Source organism: Centruroides vittatus, unplaced genomic scaffold (genome assembly GCF_030686945.1).
Source record: "Centruroides vittatus isolate TY-2023 unplaced genomic scaffold, ASM3068694v2 contig_1210, whole genome shotgun sequence".
NCBI classification, from domain to species: domain Eukaryota; kingdom Metazoa; phylum Arthropoda; class Arachnida; order Scorpiones; family Buthidae; genus Centruroides; species Centruroides vittatus.
Window position 1 is genome coordinate 20116 of NW_027120774.1, and position 20406 is coordinate 40521.

The following is a 20406-nucleotide window of genomic DNA, read 5'->3' on the forward strand; positions in this document are numbered from 1 at the left end:
ACTTGTTATTATTATTATTCTAAATTAAAATTGAATTTTTAATACAAAATTTTCTTAAACTGGAACGGCCTTTTACTATTATTAAATTAACATATTGAGTATTAAATCGATTTTTTACAATTTAACTTTAGTTTAGAGTTAAGAAGTTTAGAATTTCACAAAGGAGAAATTAATTGAGTAAATCTTCGCATAAAATATAAGAATTGCTCTTCCAGCTTTAAATTAATTAATTTTTGAGATTAAATTGTTATTTCGCTTTCTAACTAACTAATTAATTAAGTAACGCTATATTGAATTGATTTCCAATACAGAAATTACTTGAATACAGTATTATAAATTTGTTTTTTGTATTTTTATGTAAACAATTATTTTAAAAAATTAAAAAACTAAATTAAAGTACAATGAATGTATTAAGTTTTGAGCATTAACTTGTATGTTCCAATTGATTTTTAATCGAAATAAACAGAAAATGAATTTTAAGTTTTAGTGTGAAGGAATAAAAAATTAGACTATTTGTAAATGAAAGATTTGTTAATACCTGTTAAATAAGAATTACCATAATGGAAAACGGAGTTTGAGTTGTTTTTTTTTTTTATACTTTCCGCCTTGTGGGAAGTCATTTTAATCATATCCATTATGGATTTGGTCAGATCTGCTGATTCGTGGTGAGGGAAGGACCTGATATATTTGAAAGAGAGTTTCTAAGGTTTATCGAGGCCCAGATTCTATCCTGGATTCCCCAGAGTTATATGCTAATGCAAACGTAACTGATATAATAAAAAAATCTTGATTGCTGTGTCAGTAATATTTAACCGCTTCGGCCATTCGGACGCCATCTAAATGTTTATTGAGAGTTTGATCTTTGATGGAAAGTATGTTTTTTGAAATATATTTTTACTTTAATGTTATAGGTAAGTTACTATTTAGGAAGGATCGAGAGCGAAAATTACTTTTCATAATTACAGTATGTTTCTAATAAATCTACAATATTATTATCATTGTCATCAATGGAGCCTCTGAAGTTGACTACCTAGACTGATTTACGAGGTTCTTCTTTTCTATAAAAAATTAATATCGGAAAATATCCAACTTATAATTATTGTAGTTCGAAAGTCATTTTATTTTAATTCATACGTAGTACATAGACAATCTGAATGAGATACTATAAATGTGATTTAACGTTTTGTGTTGTGTTATTATACTTTCGACTTTACATTTGTCAACTCAATTTTAGAAAAAAAATATGTAAATAATTAATCTCCATCGTCTTATGATGTAACAAATAAAATAATGAACAGAATATAAATCAACAACTATAATTGGAAAATTCATATTTTTCATTGCGTGCAATTAAAATGCTTTCCTCGAGAAAAAGAAACAATTATTTGAAATTTTTAATATTTTTGGAAAAGATAAAATAAAATGGCCGATTTAAATTATAGAAATATTTAAGAAAGGGAAGTAAAATAAAACTTAAAATTTACTTATATTCATTTATAATATTAAAATAATGTAATAAATTATAAATAGGTATAAAAAAGCAATTATATTACTTCGAACCACAACACACAAAACTTGAAGAGCGGTGATTTACATTTGAAAAGATTTATTTGGGTTGGTTTTAAATTACTATTAGACAAATAAATATTTGAATTTTTAATTTAAAATTTTAAAAACTTAAAATTTGACAACGTTTTTCTGAATAATTCTATAACAATCAGTTAAAATGATGTCTCTGAAATAAGGAATTTTTCAAAATCCAAAAGAATGTGATGTATTGATATCTTTATGCTAGTTTTTTCTTTATAATGTATTTCTGTACCTATGCTGAACCACTTAATTATAAGAACGAACCGTTTGTATCATTTTCAAGTATAAAATGCATAATTGCTGTATATGAAAAAAGACAAAATATAATAAAATATTTCATTAAATGATTTACATAGAGAAATAAATCATTTGTTTAGATTTCAAATGTCAGAATGTGTGGATATAGCAAAAGGGTCGTGTCTAGCTTAAACAAAGAAACATCGGACTAAAGGAAGGAAAGTACGTTTATTACATAACACACGTTACGACACAACTGAAAACAACAACCCGGGGTAACAGACACTACCCCTTAACAGTTCCCAGAACTCCACTCACCCCCCACGTAGCAGTAGAGAGGGCACGACGATTATATGAGTAAAGAGGTGACCTTCACAACTTCCTAACACCCTCTCTATCGGTGTGCCCGGAGTCTGCGTATACACTGAAACTAATCATTTGATAATTTTCTTTATGAGCATTCGCATCGATTGTGATATATATATATATATGCAGTGCAATACATACACATACACATACGTCGTGTTGACTGTCTTCACTATTGTAAATAGTTCCCGGTGGTTCTAACTAGGCTTTGTTTAGTCCAAGAAGCTTGACGTTTGCTTCATGTTTACTTCTCGGGAGAGCCTTCGTTAGCACATCCGCTTTCATCTCTGTGGTAGGGATGTATTCCGTCTTGATTTCGCCCTTTTCTTGAGCTTCACGGGAGAAGTGATACCTGATGTCAATGTGTTTACTTCTCTCATGATGAACGGTATTTTTGCTCAGCTGAATTGCGCTTTGACTGTCGCAGTAAATTATCGTCGGCGTATTGACATAACTTTTAAATTGCATTTCTCTTAGCATCCTTCTCATGTGGATGACTTCCTTGGTCACGTCGGATAGGGCCATATACTCCGCTTCCATCGTCGAAAGCGCAACAGATTTTTGTTTCCTTGATTGCCAACTGACAGGTCCGTTCGCTAATATTATCATGTTACCTGATGAAGACTTCCGGTCGTCAATATCTCCGGCCCAATCTGAGTCTACATATGCGCATAGCTTCTGATCGCACTTCTCGTAATGTATGCCGTAATTTACAGTTGCTTGAATGTATCGCAGTACTCTCTTGGCCATTTTCCAATGAACGATACCTGGATTAGAGCAGAAACGGCTTAACATGCTAGCTGCAAATGCCAGATCTGGGCGTGTCGAGTTCGCCAGATAAAGGAGTCCCCCGATAAGTTCTCTGTACGGTTTTCCTTTCATCTCATTCATTTCACTCTCTGACTGTGGAGCCATCTCTTTTGTTAATTTTTGATTTGATTCGATGGGTGTTGCAACTGGTCTACATGCTTGCATATTAAACCTTTTTAGGAGATCTTTAGCGTACTTTTCTTGAGTAAGTTTCATCTGTCCGATAGTCCCTTCTCTTTCTATCCGTATTCCGAGAACTTCACTTGCTACACCCAAATCTTTCATTTTGAATTCTTTCTGAAGAATGTGTTTGATTTTTCTTATCATCTCTAGGTTGCGTGAGGCAATTAGCATGTCATCAACATAAACTATGATGATAATGTTGTCTCTGCCTTCATTTTGAGTGTAAGCGCAAGGATCGGAACTTGTTCTCTTCATGCCTATGCTTAGGAGGTAGCTGTCTAATCGCTTGTACCATTCGCGTCCTGCTTGTTTTAATCCGTATAAGGGTTTAGTTAATCGGCACACCTTATCGTCTCCTCCTTTTGTTTTGAAGTGCTCCGGTTGCTCCATATATATTTCCTCTGTTAAGTCACCTTGTATGAAAGCCGTAATTACATCCATTTGGTGTACATGCATTTCGTTCTCTACGCACCCAGCGAGGAATGCTCGGATCGTTTCATATCTTGCTACTGGTGCGAATACTTCTTCAAAGTCAATTCCTTCTCTCTGTTCATATCCACATGCAACTAACCTGGCTTTATAGCGATCGACGGTGCCATCCTGTTTTTTTTTATTTTATATACCCATTTATTTGAAATTATTTTTCTGTCCTTTGGGCGTGGGACTAATTCCCATGTATTATTTTCCATTAAGGACTTATATTCTGAATCCATGGCATTTAACCATTCCTCTCTATCTTCTCGGCTTAATGCTTCTTTTACACTTGTAGGATCTGGCAAATCGTCACATTTTGCGATATCTGCTACTTCATTATACACCTTCTTCGGTCTTCCAGGTTTTCCACTTTTAATTAATCGTGGGCGACCCGCTTTGCGTTTTGGCTGCGGATCTAGTGTTTCATCATCATGTGAAGGAATATTTTCATGTGTATCAGTGGAAGGAACATTACTCTCATCAACTTCAATGTTTTTCATGGTTGGTGTTAAATGTAAAGGTGCACTAAACAAGTCCTGTCTGTCTTCGGTTTCTAATTTCTCGACGAAACGCACATCTCGAGCTTTTATGACAGTTTTAGTGCCTTGCTCCCACAGTCGGTATGCCTTTGACTCTTGTGAGTACCCAACTAGAATGTATTCCTTTCCCTTTGGTTCAAATTTGTTCCTCTTCTGTCCCTTTTTCAGAGCGATTGCTTTGCTACCGAAAATTCTTACAAATCCAACGTAAGGTTTATTTCCAGTCCACAGTTCGAATGGGGTTTCTTCTTCTAAGGCCTTGGTGGGACAACGATTTCTTATATAGGCTGCTGCGTTGATAGCCTCTGCCCATAGACTCTGAGGTACCTTGGATTGAATCATCATGCATCTCGCCATTTCAACGAGAGTTCTGTTTGCTCGTTCGGCTATTCCGTTTTGTTGAGGAGTGTGCTCAACTGTCAACTGCCTCCTTATCCCTTTTTCTCCAAGATAATTAGTAAATTCTTTTGATAAGTATTCTTTTGCGTTGTCAGTACGAAGCCTTTTTATTCTCTGACCAGTTTCGTTTTCGACTCTTTCCTTGTATCGTTTAAATGCATTGAGTACTTCAGATCGGTGTCTGAGCATTGCTACTTCGACGTAGCGTGTTTTGTCGTCGATGAATGTCACAAAATACTTAGAGCCGCCTAGGGATTCCACACTCATTGGACCACATATGTCAGAATGGACTAATCCCAGTATAGTTTTCTCTCTCGTGTTGGACGACTTAAAGGGTAATTGATGAATCTTTCCTTTGTAGCATGTTTCACAATCAATTCTATCTTGTGTTTGTTTCAATGTTATTCCATCTACCATTTTTTTGCTTGCTAGTTTCTTTAAATCGTTGATGTTTAGATGACCAAGTCGTTGATGCCATCTCAGAAGATTGTCACTTTCTTCCGCATTCAATACTGCGTCAGATGTAGTTTCTACTACGTACAGCTGATCTCTTTTCTTTGCTATCAAGGCGATGGAACCATCTTGGCGAGTAACAGTTGCAGATTCCTTTTTGAATGTGACAGAATATCCATGTTCTGTTATTCTCGGTACAGATATCAAGTTGTTTCTCAACTCTGGAACGGCTATCACGTCTTGTAGCTTAATTGTATTTTTGGTGTTGTTGACACGCACGTTTATATTAATTGTTCCAGTTCCAACGGATCTTAATGCATCTTTTCCTGCCGTTTGTATTTCTTTATGGATATCTTGATTTATCTCTATAAATTTCGTACGGTCGCTACACATATGTGCGGTGGCTCCACTATCAAGACACCAGTCTGTTGAGTTTAGAGGTTGGGCCGTTTGTACTGTGACCGCCATAGCGTCATTCTTTTTGTGTGTATTGTTCCTTTGCGAATATTTGTTATTACTTCTACATTCAGCTGCACGGTGGCCTGGTTTATTACATATGTAGCATGTTCCTGTGAATTGTGAAGAAGAACGATTATTTCCTTTTGGGTAGTTTTGTCGGAAAGAACTTTTCTTTTGTTTCGATCCTATGTACAGTGCACTTTGTTCGACTAAACACTCTTGCTTCTCTTGTCGTGTTGTTTCTTCTTCAATTAATTTAATTTTTAACAATTCAGGTTTCGGTATGTCGTCTCTGGACTCAATGGCAATTCGAAATGTCTCGTATTCATCGGGCAATGAATTTAGTAACATTATAGATAGTAACTCACTTGGAATTGGGATACCCGCTTCTTCTAATTGTTCAGCTTTTTCCATAAATTCACTTACATGTCTCGACATTGATTGTTCAGTTCCCTTTTTCATCTGATAAAGCTGTCTGTATAGTACTGCCTTTTTAATTGGACCTTTCGATTTATGTATTCTTTCCAATTCATCCCATGCTTCTTTGGAAGTTTCTGCCTTCTTTACGTGGCTCAACTGGTTCTGCTTAACGCCTAGTAAGATTAATGCTAAAGCTTTTTCATCTCTTGTTTGCCAATCTATTCGTTCAGGATCAGCGTCTGGTTTTTCTATGCATCCATTTACATACGACCAAAGTTCATTACAAACAAGTATGCTGCGCATCTGTAACTTCCACGATTCGTAGTTGCCATCATCGAGTTTATCTACATGCTGTGTCCTCACACTATTCATGGCGTTGTTCGTTGTTCAAACGGGTTATGCCTTTCGTAGCGAACAAGTATATATCACTTACTTGAATCTCCAATTAGATCCGTTTCATGTGGTAAGCCTCGATCATCAAACCCTTGAATTAACCACGCTCTGCTACCATGTCAGAATGTGTGGATATAGCGAAAGGGTCGTGTCTAGCTTAAACAAAGAAACATCGGACTAAAGGAAGGAAAGTACGTTTATTACATAACACACGTTACGACACAACTGAAAACAACAACCCGGGGTAACAGACACTACCCCTTAACAGTTCCCAGAACTCCACTCACCCCCCACGTAGCAGTAGAGAGGGCACGACGATTATATGGGTAAAGAGGTGACCTTCACAACTTCCTAACATCAAATAATTAAATAATACTTATTTCTTACCATTTAATTTTATGTATAAATACACATTTAAAGTTTATATAAATATTTATATTTAAATTTAAATAAATAAAATAGTATTTAGTATTTAGGACAAACTGCACACGCACAGGATCATTTAACGATTGGGGCATCTCTCTATGGAGCAGGCTCTAGAGAGAGAGATAAGAAAGTAAATAAACGACGAAACAAATATTTATTTTTAAACAGATGCTTCGTTGTGTTTTTATTTAAAGAGAATAATAAAAATGTTCTTTTCTCACAAATACCAATTTTGAATTTTGAATTTTTTAAATGTTAAATATAATAACAGACTATAAAAAAATTTTTTTAAAGTTAACATTTACACTGAGATACAAAATAATTTATTTTTAAACATTTCTTTTTACTAAAGATATTATTACTACAATATTAAAAATGTTTTAAAATCAACGAACGCAAATCTAATAAATTATTTTTTATTATTTTACAGAAAAATTAAATTAAAAAATTGTGAAATCAACTAAAAAACTTAATTTTAATTTGAAAATTTTTCATTTTTATTGCTCTTATATTAAATTTGTGTTTGCATTTATTTTTTATTTGATTTTTACTAATCCTATTTCTAATTTAATTTAATTTTATATCAGTGTGCTAAGAAATTGACGAAGTAAATCTATTAATGGAAAGGAGTCCTTAAACATTAAAGATAAGAAATCTACGATAATAATGGATATATGAAAAAATATGTTTATATTTTTACGGTAAAAATAAATTTATTTTAAATCTGTACAAATTTTGTAGAAATAAAATACTCTAATAATCTAATAATTAAAAATTATGGTTCGATTCTTATTGTTACTCTAATCGTTGATATATTGTTATTGCAATCGTTAATACATAACAACTGAATGCATAAGCGAAGTTTTATAATGAAATTTGGACATTTTATGGTTAAAACAATAGTTATTTTATTTACAATTTTCATTAAAGATTTCTCAAGATTAAGCATAATTGCAAGCGAACATAAAAAGTAATTTTACTAATCAACTGAGAGGATCATTAAATACTACTTCAAAACAAACAAAACATATTATAGAGGGTGGTTAAAATTAAAGTTGCCCTGTCAGACCTGTCTAGAGCCCGTTCTCGTAGACGTATTTTGATGAAACTTGGTATATATGGTATATGGACCATGGGGAAAAGGAAAATGCAAAAAAAAAAAATATTTAGTTCGAATTTTTACCACTAGGTGAAAAAATGGCACTTGAAGAATAAGAAACACAACATGGAAACACGCAAAAGGTTCTTATTCACAACATTAGTTCAATGTGCAATCCATTTGCATCAATTACATGTTCAAAATACCTTACAATGCTGTAATGTGTTTTGAACAAATGGTTGCATTGTAAGGTGTTTTGAACATGTAATTGATGCAAATGGATTGCACATTGAACCAATGTTGTGAATAAGAATCTTTTGCGTGTTTCCATGTTGTGTTTCTTGTTCTTCAAGCGCCATTTTTTCACCTAGTGGTAAAAATTCGAACTAAATATTTTTTTTGCATTTTCCTTTTCCCCATGGTCCATATAACATATATACCAAGTTTCATCAAAATACGTCTACGAGAACGGGCTCTAGACAGGTCTGAGTAGGGGAACTTTAATTATAACCACCCTGTATTAAGAAAACGGAACAATAAGACTGAACGTACCACAAGATTTTCAAAAGATCATAAAATCTTTCACTTGTTATCAGAGATAGTGGCATAATGAAACTAAAACAAGGTGATTAAGTGATGATATTCTATATAACTGTAACAAATAGCGGACAAGATATATTGAAATTAAGAGTAGACGGAGAGCATTGTTGTCAGAAGATAAATGCAGAAGAAACAGACTGCGTAACTATGAAATTGATTGGAGGGGAAATAGGCGAATTGAAACACGGGGATACTAGGAATTTAACATTCACGTATCCTAACTTACACGACAGAAAAGGCTGTTGCAAATTTTAATTTCATCCAACAACGATAAAATGGAATATAATATTAATTTTGACACGTTGCTACCGAAGAAACACCATGCAGTTCCTCCTTTACTATCGGACTATCTCGCCAACGAAGAAATAAAAGAATGTTCGAGCGTTGATGAAGATCCGTTAAACGACTGTTTGCCAGTTATTTATTTGATAAAGTACAGCGGAAAACGTAATTATTTTAATCACACGACTCGCCGCTGCCAAAAAATTACAGAATGCGTTTCGGAAACGGAAAGAAATCTGCCAGACATTGTTTACATTCCTGAAAGTAACACTTGTCGAAATTTAAGTAGCAAATTAATAGAAAGCGATTTGAAATGGTTTAAGGAAGGCAAAGTGAGTACAGCTTTAAGTAAGATGCACGGTTATCCTTTACACGTAGATTGTCACAATGGAAAAGCTAATTTGTCTTACGGATGGTGCCACTGCGATCCCGGATGGACGAGCGCACTTTTCGATATGTCTTCTTTCAATCCTGACGTCATGGCCTATCACATGTGCACCATTTGGGGAGGAACCAAAACGAAAATTACCCATTACTTTACAAAAAATTTCTAACCGAGATTCCAACCTTAACATTATTGTCCTCTTAATATTGACGCTGATTCAAACGATTGTAATTATAGCTGTTGTCGTATATTATTACACAAATAGTGAAAAGAAAAAATACGAAGCCTACAATTGCGAATAAAATCAACATTTTCAATTTAATTTCCTGTGAATAGTTAAATAATACAGATAACACATCTGTATCATGAATTCAGTAAAAATTTAGATATTCATTTTTTAGTTGTATTATTAATAAAATTAAAATTTTTAACTCTACTTAAACTCTTTCCATATAGAAATATTTTATTTTCATGTGCTGTGTAAGATTTCTATTTATTTCATATCTATAAGATTTTTAAAATTTACACATTAAATTTTTTCTTTGCATGATTTCTATTTCTAACTTTCATTATTGTTCTATATAAATGTATGAGCTTTTCGAAAATCGTTCAACATCAGTAAATTGTCTTCAATACATTTTAAGAAATAATTCATTTCCTTATGATGAAGTATTTATCACTAATACAGTAATGATGATAAACCAGAAAAAGACTAAAATGTATAATAATATCATACTTAATAACATTATGCTCTTAAAAATTTTACATTTTCTTTTGGTATGAAATACAAATTTTAAAAATATCCAATTTCCTAATTACTTTTCTAAAATAAATTCTATTAAATTCGTATTAATTTATGTAAATATATTACTACTGGTTTAATCACATTTTTATTCAATTTAAGACGAATTTGATAAAATTTATTATTATTATTATTATTAGAATAAACTGTCATCTACTGGGGAACATTTAATTTTCATTAATGTTTTCAATTTATTTCACAAATCATCATCAGGTCCACCAGTGGCCAAGCGGTTCCGTTCCCTGAATACTCGGAGTTTGGTTATGGGTTCGCATCTCCTCAGACGGGCTGGCCACGTGGAGTTTTCCGGATTTTCTCCACGTCTGTAACGCCTGAATATGGGCCAGTTACCCTTAAAAGACCTCCTGGAAGGCATTATTCCCCGCGTAACGACCATCATAAAAGCATACAACCACTATTACATCACACTTTACCACAGGGTCCAACTAGCCGATACAAGACAATCAACATCACGACGAATCAACATTTGAATATCAAACAAAATTAAAAATATGAAGGTTTACAATATAGAATAACTTACAACATAATTATGTTACCATAAAAAACAATAACAAAATTTCATAACAAGACATTAGATTTTTTATCTTAAAATTTCATAACTAAAAATTGAATATACTATAGTTATGAAATTTTGTATGTTCTTGTTATGCAATTGTATTTATTGTATGAATTTCAATACTGTATATTGACATTCATACAATAACTAGTTTATGAATTTTTTTTAAACGTTTTTAAATTTTATAGTGTCAAAATTATGATTATACCGTCTATATTTTTTCTCTCAAAGGTTAATGTAATGATAAATTCTAGAAATCTTAAATTTAACAAATTAATGTAATTACTTAACGGATCGTCAATAATGACGAATTTATTAATTACTGTACTAATAAAATGCAATAAATGAAATTTATAAAAATAAAATTATAGAAAATAGAAAAAGCTAAAAGTCAGACAAAGTTAAAAGCCAGTTAAGAAACAGAATTTTTATTTTCCACGCTCTGTTATATGTAACAGAAGAAAATTATGGCAATCGGTCAAAAAATGACCCACCAAGATTTTTACAGTTTTGGACTCAGAACGTCGAGAAATGAAAAAAAAAAAAAAAAAAAAAATCGGAGTTTTATCTGTATGTATGGATGTTAGTGTATGACACGATTTTGTTCACCCTCTTTGAAACTTAATCTGGAGTCATATGACGATTTCACTCGTTATCAGCATTTACAATTTTTTTTGTATAAAACCCATCCATCCCCTAATAATTAAGCATTTTGCCATTTTATAATAATTAAAAATATAAGTTCTTTTTAATAAAATGTCATAACAGATGGCGCTACCAAATGTTGTCGGGAAAGTTAAGCAGCTCGTCGCTGGATTTTTTTTCTATGGTTTTTAACTTTTATCAATGTTTTTCTTTCTGAAAAATGAAAGAAACAAAAGAAGAAAAATTAAATAAATTAAATTTCTTTTTTATTATTCCTGTTTCTATTAATCAAAGACATTCTATAAATTTTATTATTTCTAGCAATTCGATTATATGAAAACTAATTTAACAGTAAAGAATTTTAACACACATAATTTGGCAAAGTAAATTTCAAAACTGAGTTACTATTTAAAATTTTTCAGTTTTTAATAATAATAATAATAAAACACTAAAGACATGATGTCTATTACCTTTTTTAGACATTTTTACATTAATGCATCTCTCTAAATAAGACTCTGTCTGACGTTTAACATGCATTTTAATCTTCAAAGATGAAAATAAAATTCCATTTTGAAAGAAAAAAAAAAGTGCTGTGAAAAGTAAAATATCTGAAGAGCGCTCAAAATAAGAACCAAACTTTTATTTTAGATAGACGATATATTTTAACGGATTTCTTTAAACGCATCATTTCTCATAGTGTTATTCTTTTGCAGCGTTATACCGATATAAAAGTTCTCTTGAAGTCAGAAATAAAATAAGTTTAAAATTTTAAAAACAATTTATTATTTGTTCGTTGGAATGGACATATTTCTCTCTTATTTTTAATGAGAAATTAGTTTTACGTACTGTACAACGTTTTTAATGATATTACTTACTGATTTATGAAGCAATTTATTCTTCTTTTTTTTTTAAACAAAAACTCCAATAAAAATCCTATCCCATTTAAAGAATTACAAGTCATTTGAATAATAGATAATAAGAAAATTTAAATTTAAAAATTTATAAATTAAGTAACATTTTTCTAGCGATTTTTTCCGAGAAAATTTGAATTAATGAGAAATCAAGCCCTTATTTTGACATTAATTAGTTAGACATTAGATAGTTGACATTAAATGTGAAGAGAAATGATTAGAATCTTTTATCATCAGTTTGTATACGAGTAAGGAAAAATAACTAACACAGTCGATTATATGGCTCAAAATACATCTAGTTTGTGGTAATTTTATTATAAATATTAGTGAAATTAATAACAAATGACAAAACTATACGATCAAAAGAAAAAATTCAATATCAAAAACATTGAAATATTTGAATTTTAGTTTTGAAAAATATTATTTCCTTAAAGATTATTTTCTAATACAGTATTACCTTGTATTGATTGAAAGTATTTACTTTTATGCCTTTAAATAAAATTATCGAACTGCGTGCAGTTTTAGTATCAATCTTCACTGTTTATATTCCAATTCTTATACAATATCTCTAAAATTTTCGGAGATGTATAATACATAATTAATCATTCTGTTATGCTAATTAGTTAATTGTTACTAACACAAATTTTGTGTTGATTTCAATTAACATTTAGGAAATCGAAACAGTATTAATGTTTAAAATGAATAACATTTGACTGTATTTTAAAACTTCATAAATAACTAGTTGTGTATGCTCGGCGTTACTCCAGTTTTTGACAAGATGGGCTTTCGGTAAAGAAGGTCTGGTTGCACTTTGTACAGTATTTTTTAAAGAATTGAAGATTAACTGTGTGTACCTGGTATTGCTTAGGCTTTAAGTGGGTGGGAATTGGTGAGGTTGGGTTGGGAGAGGGAGTTAAAAACAATGGTTTTAGTAAGTAAAATGCACACTTATTGTCCTGAGCCGATGAAATTGCAATGTTATTTTAACGCTTGTTTATAAATAATATTTTTTTTTTTTTTTGCTTGAACCGAAAACGAACAAATATCTGAAAGAATGCAACATAAAACTGCTTATAGAAAAGCATGGAAATTCTAAGTTAATATCTGCGTACTTTATAGATTGTCCTTGGATCTTGTTAACTGTCATATTTAAACTGTTATTAATATTATTGTTAATTGTCATAATTCCAGCGTAACTGGAAATTGAATCCTTTTAAAGTCGAATGACATGTCTGTTGATATTAACGGTATGCTCGGGATGGACACATTTTCTTCCTTCTCCTTGTTAGTCAATCTTGTCACTAACAATGCTTTTGTTACAGTTGTTTTTTAAAGTCCAATCCTATTCCATTACACAACTTTAGCAGTTCCAGATTCCTCAGTAGTGTGATCGATGCTTGATGCTCGGACTTAAGAGGATGGACTTCAGAGGCGGTTGGAGATAGGGCTTTGCAGTATTTTTTTTATAGGAAGTAGAAGAATGTTCATGCCAAATTTGGTGCGGATAAGTTGAACGATACAGAGGTAACCCTTTACCTAACAAATAAACACACATACGATATATACAGATAAAATAAACTAGAGAAAGAAAATATGATAATATAAAGAAATTAATTATAATTAATGCAATATTCTGAAAGTAAATAGTAACGAAAAGAATTATTTAATATAAACAAACAAAAACAATTGTATTAAAATGTAATAATCGATTATAATATTCATCGAGGGTCAAGACAGACAAAATAGAACTCCAGTTTGGGTTCTATCAAAAACACAGAAATTGAGATTAAATGATAGATGAATCCTTCTACTTCAGTAAAGCATAAAAATATCTGTAGGCCTATATCTGTGTATATATTAAAAGCAAAATGTTCTGTTACTGTCGCACACAATAATGTAAATTTAAAAATTAATTTCATTTACAATTTAAAAATTTCAAAACAACTTTTAAACGGTTTTTAAAAACACTGTTTTAATATTCAATTAATTTTAATTGAATTTAAAATTAATTCAATAAAAATTTGAAAACTAATTTAATTAATTTAATAAAACTAATTTAATTAATTTTAATTAATTACTTTTGATTTTATTTTAAATTTTAGTTTTAGTTTTGCTTCGGTTTCGGTGTAAAGGCCAGAGTTTTAATTATTATTTTTTGGTTTTAATTTATTTAGTATTAATTAAGGTTTAGTTTTTATAATTATTTTTGATAATTTTTATTTAATTATTATTAAATTATTTAATTTGAATTAATTTTGCCTGCAGTTTTTGAAACCTTAATTACAATTTTTTAATTAATCGCAACTTTTTTCTTTTCCGACATGATTATAGAAATTGTTTTATTGTTGTTTCGCACAAAAGAATCCAATTTAAATTTATTTTAATATTTTTAGTAATTTTATTAATTTTTGTTTTATAAATTTGCCTGCTTTTTAAAGATTTATAAAGTTTTAAATTTTAATTATAAGCGAGGTAACATTGATTGATCTATCGGACTACTTAGTATGAATAAAATGAATAAAACAAATGCAGACTTTTAGTTATTTATATTAATTAAAAGAACGTTTATTTATATCATTTTGGCGGCTACTTGTTTTAATTATAAGATTAATTTTTGACTCTTTGTGCCAAATGGCTTAGTTGATGAGGGACATCAGAATTTGTTAGAAGGGATCTAACAAAGGGGGAAGAGGACAGGTAGAAGTCCCTCTTCTACCGATCCTCTTTTCCGATAAACAATGATAGATCATGCAAGTCATATCATTCAAACTAAATTTGCTTTTACTTTCCTTGCTTAATATCAAGTAAAAAATAATGTAAATATATTTCTTATTTTCATTTTCGAATCAAAAACTTAGTAAATTCACGTTTTATAGAAGTGAAATTAATTTTAATATAAAAGTTTTCATTATTATTATTATTGTAATATCTAAAAGTAATGTAAAATTAAATGAAACGTTGTAATTCATAATAAATATTTTATGCAGAATTTATTTATGACTTTAGAAGTTGGTTCGATATCGGCTTCAAAAGGAATAGTAATAACTAATAATAATAATTACTGTATTATTATTATTATATGTTTTCAGATAAATTTTCTAAAAATTTCATTAAAATTCTCTTGAATTTTTAATATTTTATTATATTGATATTCAAACAAATTCTTATTGTTATGTTGAAAGTTTTATTATAGTTATTTAAACGAACATTTATTAAGAATTTCTTTTTCTCTGATATTCAACGAGGAGAATAATATCTGGAAATTTCATGTAACGAAGCAGAAACTGATTTAAAAGATTATAATATCAGAAATCATTTCAGAGAATGTCCAAGTCGTAAAATTTTATAGCTTCAAAGCTATTCTATTTTTACATCTTACACTTAAATGATATTCTAAATGCGATATGTAGGATCGCGTTACAGTTTAATGTCTTGTTTCTCTAATATATGTTCCTCATCACGCTAACGTATATTATACATGTTCCTTTTATACTAATGCTATTATATATAATTACGTACAAATTGAATGCTTTTCACATTACTAGCAGTACTTAATTATAAACAGTAATTAAGTTGTAGATTTTGATAGAATTCTGTTTAAACCACGTTTATCAATAATCGATGCTAGAAAGAATAATTTATAAAATCTTTTGTATTAAAATTAATCTTTTTTAAAGGTCAATTTCGAATTTATTCTGTTTTAGAATCTGAAAGAGACGGAATGGGGCTACGCTTTTCTCTCAAAGCATTAAATATATGTGGGGTTTAGACGAGCAACATTCCTAAGCCGTTAAGACAATAAATTTACGAGGGGTTGCGGGGGAGACGAGGAGAACGAGTAAGAGGAGAAGTGAGGGAACACGGCGCGAAAGTAAGAAAGGACAAAAGACGTTACGAAGGCGAGAACATTATCGTTCATAATTCCAGCGTAACTGGAAATTGAATCCTTTTAAAGTCGAATGACATGTCTGTTGATATTAACGGTATGCTCGGGATGGACACATTTTCTTCCTTCTCCTTGTTAGTCAATCTTGTCACTAACAATGCTTTTGTTACAGTTGTCAACGTAAACTTTAATTTGTGTAATTTTCGTATATATTTTTACATAAAATACTAAATTTTGGGCCTTTCTACACCAGAAGCACCATCAATACGGTTCTACTCGCATAATCTCTACATTGACTTGTTGTTAATTTAAACTCATTGGTGGTGGGTTTGTGCCTCACCAACCAATGAGTAGAAGTTTCCGGGATCCTTTATCTGTCTAACACCTAAATAGAAGCCAATTCACATAGAATGTTTTTTCGAGAGAGGCCCCCTTGGCAGATCTCCCATGTATTGAATTAACTTATACAATACATCAGTCCAATCCTGTTATTTTTATTTTTTACCTAAACCTTCTCTCGGTCTGTTGATCTTCTCTTTCACATTTTCCTCTCTATACTTACATAAATAAATTCATTGAACCATAAATTTTATTATAATTATAAATATTTTTTTACTGAAACAGTTATTTACTCTTCAATATACAATATCTTGAAATAATGCACCAACTTTAAATTTATCATCGAGTAATATAATATTGAACCAACTATGTCTTAATATTATACAAAGTAAGAAAGTAAATAAATATTTTTTCCAGTGCTTCTCAAACTTTCAGTACATATTATCTTTCAAAATCTTAGTAACAGCAGCCTACTCTCTCTAAGGTAAGTTGGGTGAGGCTATAACAATATTTCCTTCTAATACAAGTAATGGTGAGGGTATTTTTAACATTTGCGTTACAATAAATCACAATATTAAATACTGTTTTGCTCGTATAAATCTAATAAAAAAATCATTTTTGACAATAAAAAATTTTTAATCAGACGAATGAAATTATTTATAATTAATTTATCGTGACTGATTCTGAATTTTACAATAAATTTTCTATTATAAAACTCAAAGAAAGATGTTACTCCATAACAAAACACGAGAAATAGTTTTTAATTCTATATTTCTATATGTTAAATTGTTAAAATGAAAAAGACTAAAATAAATCTGTGCAGTATTTGATAATCACTCTTGTATTATAGGGAGAATAAATTGGAGACCTGTGGATAAAGAATAACAAGGTATTCATTGGAGTGGACGAAAACAGGAAGCTATTGAAACATAATAAAAAGAGGTATGTTGGCCTGATTTTTGTACTGTGTAAAAAAGTCAGGAGAAAAAAGTGCAATGTCAAAAGTAATAGTGCAAATGAAGAACAGAGATGATGATAAACGGGATAGGGAATGAATCGAGATCATTAGCAACTGGACGGAATAGATGCCACTCTAGACAGAAATGAGTACATAACTGCTCATGTCTCTACTTAGAGGATGCTACAGATAAAAATAATCTTAAGTTGTATGATGTTTTCGAATATTGAAAATTCTTTTAAAGCTTACAAATTGTAAAAATATAATACATTTTTTTATGATTTTCGAATAAAATTGTCAAATTCTTAATTTAGTATAGAAATGGAATGAATTTGAAAGTTAGCATTATTATCGTGTTGTATCAGTTTCATTATCATTCAATAAATAATTGTTTGTTTTAATCGACTTTCATTTATATCTGATTATTTAAAATTTTATGCTATATTTAAAATCCCATAAATAGAGGTATAAAAATATTTCTTACAAAATTTATATAGAATCGTTTCTTTTCTCAAAACACCTTATCATATACTTCTACATTTATTATTTGATAAACAAACATTTTTGAACATTTATTATTTGATAAACAGTTTATATCCTGAATATTTATAAACTACATTCTGATTTAGGTTCAACATTGTAGAATAGATTTATAGTTGTATAATTTATAACCGCAGGGAATAGCTAACTTCCATTGAACACGCCGGGTTCCATTACGTCCGTTACAGTGCCTTAAGCAGTGTGGGGAGTGTGCAATTCCATGTCGCCTCCATGTCTAGTATATTGTTGTCGAATCTCATTCAGTGCCACGGTCCTAAGTTCGGATGAAAAGTGGGAGGATTGGCGATAGAAAGAGTATTCGAGCATAAAATGAAGACAAATCAGATGCCGACAGAACACAATACTTACCCTGCACTCGTATAGAACATAAAACATAAAGAAAGTATAAAATTCGAAACTCAACGGACCCTGATCCATTGAGGGATAGACGCTAGAGGTATAAGAAGATAAATTATATCAGCAATAATTGTCCATATAGAAAAGACAAAGCGTTGATTCTCACATAGAAAAGTTTTTCTTCTGTTTAGGACTTTATATCATTTTCTGGACAGGTTATTTGTGACTTCCTTAGAATGATTTTTCACGAGAGAAGCAATCTCTGTTCGATAGATATTATTGAAGATGTAATGATAAATAATGTCATTTAGCTTAATTTATCCTTGATAAAATTATTTATTATAACTCTAATCTTGACAAGACTTTTGTATATTAATTTATATTTTACGAAAAAATAAAAATATTTCACATTATGATATTGGTTTTTAATGTATATAATTTTTATGTTACGTAAAAATATAAATGACAATCGACTATTTAATTTCATGTTTTGTAATTTAATCACATTTCTAAAAGTGTTTTAATACTACTTTAAATTAAAATTACAGTATAAAATTTCTCGAAAAGAATTTTTCTACAAGAGAATTGATATATCAATTGAAACGTTCTGGATAAAGTAAATAAGAGATTCCGATTTCTGTGCAATTATGCCAAATCAAAAGTTTTTATTGCAAGTGAGATAATGCACAACTGTGCTATTTATTGCTATCACAAACGCCATTTGTCTACACAATCGATCACTTCGCGATGCAATCGAAGACATTTCTCCCTAATGAAATTGAATAATGCAATTCTACAGTCTGACTAATAGCACTATAAAAACAATATTAATTAATTTTCGCATCGTTAAGTTAAAACCTCACAATTAACTTCTGTAATTGCTTTATTTATAACTTAAATGAAAGTTTGAAAAAGTGGAATTTTTATAAATATGCTTTCGACTCTTTCAATAATTATTCATATGAATGTTCATATATTTAATTACTGTACAACAAATATTAATTTACCACTTATTAAAAAATATAAAATACTTTACATATTATTTTTATTTTCGTGAAGAAAATTATACGATGCTTTCACCAAGTAAGCTAATTAAAGACAATTTTCTTATAATCAAATATATTCAGAATCTAAAGTATTTTTTCTAAAAATATTACTTTTATCTCTGTTTATATGCAAGTTTCTTAATAAAATATTATTTACTTAAGATTACTTTTGTATGTTTCATATACAGATTTATATTTCTTATATTTTTACCCATATATTTTTGATATTTTAATTATTATAAATTAATTTAGTTTACGACGTGATATCTCAATGCCGAAAGAAATTATTTAAATTATCTTCTTTGTCTTAAAGCAGCATAGAGAAATAAAGATTAGATATTTGCAGGTTTTATATACAAAATCAGAACGTAAACAAATACACTCATCTAAACTGAATTATTTTATTTGAATAAAAATACTGGATTTTGAATTTCTTTTTCTATATACATATAATATACAACAAGATTTTCTTTCAAAAATATTTTTCTAATCCTTTTCTTTAAAAGAAAGTCAAACAATTTTATGCAAAAACATGATTCTCGTTCTAAAAATAGATAAATAAATATATTTAAATTGATTTATAGTTAATCTAAAAAAATATTATTTGTTTTTAACATTTCTTTTAAATTCTATTACATGTTCGAAATATTGGTAATACACACGGTCATACAGAATAATTAGTTTTAAGACATTTATTCACAACGATTCTCATTTATTGAATTATCGATTCCTTATATTCATCGCATAATTGTTTGTAAGTACAGACACTTATTGAGTAAAACAGTCATTTATAAGCTAATCATAAATGACTAATTTAAATCACTTTTTTTCTATTTTTAAACTATTTTAACTGTTGTTTTTTTAATTAAAAAATAATTAGTTAAAACTGTTAACTACCCCTAAATTTTCGTTTAAACAAAAATAAATTTTTTCTTTATATTTACAAAATTGTTTTTTTTTTTTAAATGAAGTAATTTATACTCAAATAAATTCCTGAAATATATATCTATATTACAAAATGAAAACAAAAATTTTCCGCAATGTTGTCTTTTAGCGGTGATATTGCCCCTGTACATCATACTTTTCCTGTTCGCAATAGAGTCGTGCCAGTTATCAATTTAACTTCGTTCAGGGGAAATTTTAAATCGAAGTAACGTGACATCTATTCCAATTAATAATAATGTAATCGTAAATAATTTTCACACGAAAATGTCTAAATTTACTTCAGTG

The 20406-nt window shown here is 29.7% G+C and overlaps 1 protein-coding gene across 1 annotated transcript; it reads left to right on the plus strand.

Annotated features, from left to right (window-relative positions):
- Positions 1-8484: 8484 nt before the first annotated feature.
- LOC136985468 (uncharacterized) lies at positions 8485-9438 on the plus strand. Its single transcript, XM_067282759.1, has 2 exons — positions 8485-8670; positions 8703-9438. The coding sequence occupies exons 1-2, from the start codon at positions 8485-8487 to the stop codon at positions 9282-9284; spliced, it is 768 nt and encodes a 255-aa protein (XP_067138860.1). The 3' UTR covers positions 9285-9438.
- The last annotated feature ends 10968 nt before the right edge of the window (positions 9439-20406 follow it).

Bases quoted from the DNA above. Each gene is read 5' to 3' on its own strand.
- LOC136985468 (XM_067282759.1), top strand. From the start codon at position 8,485: ATGATATTCTATATAACTGTAACAAATAGCGGACAAGATATATTGAAA. The intron at 8,671-8,702 runs TTACACGACAGA...TTGCAAATTTTA, and splicing joins TAACATTCACGTATCCTAAC to ATTTCATCCAACAACGATAA.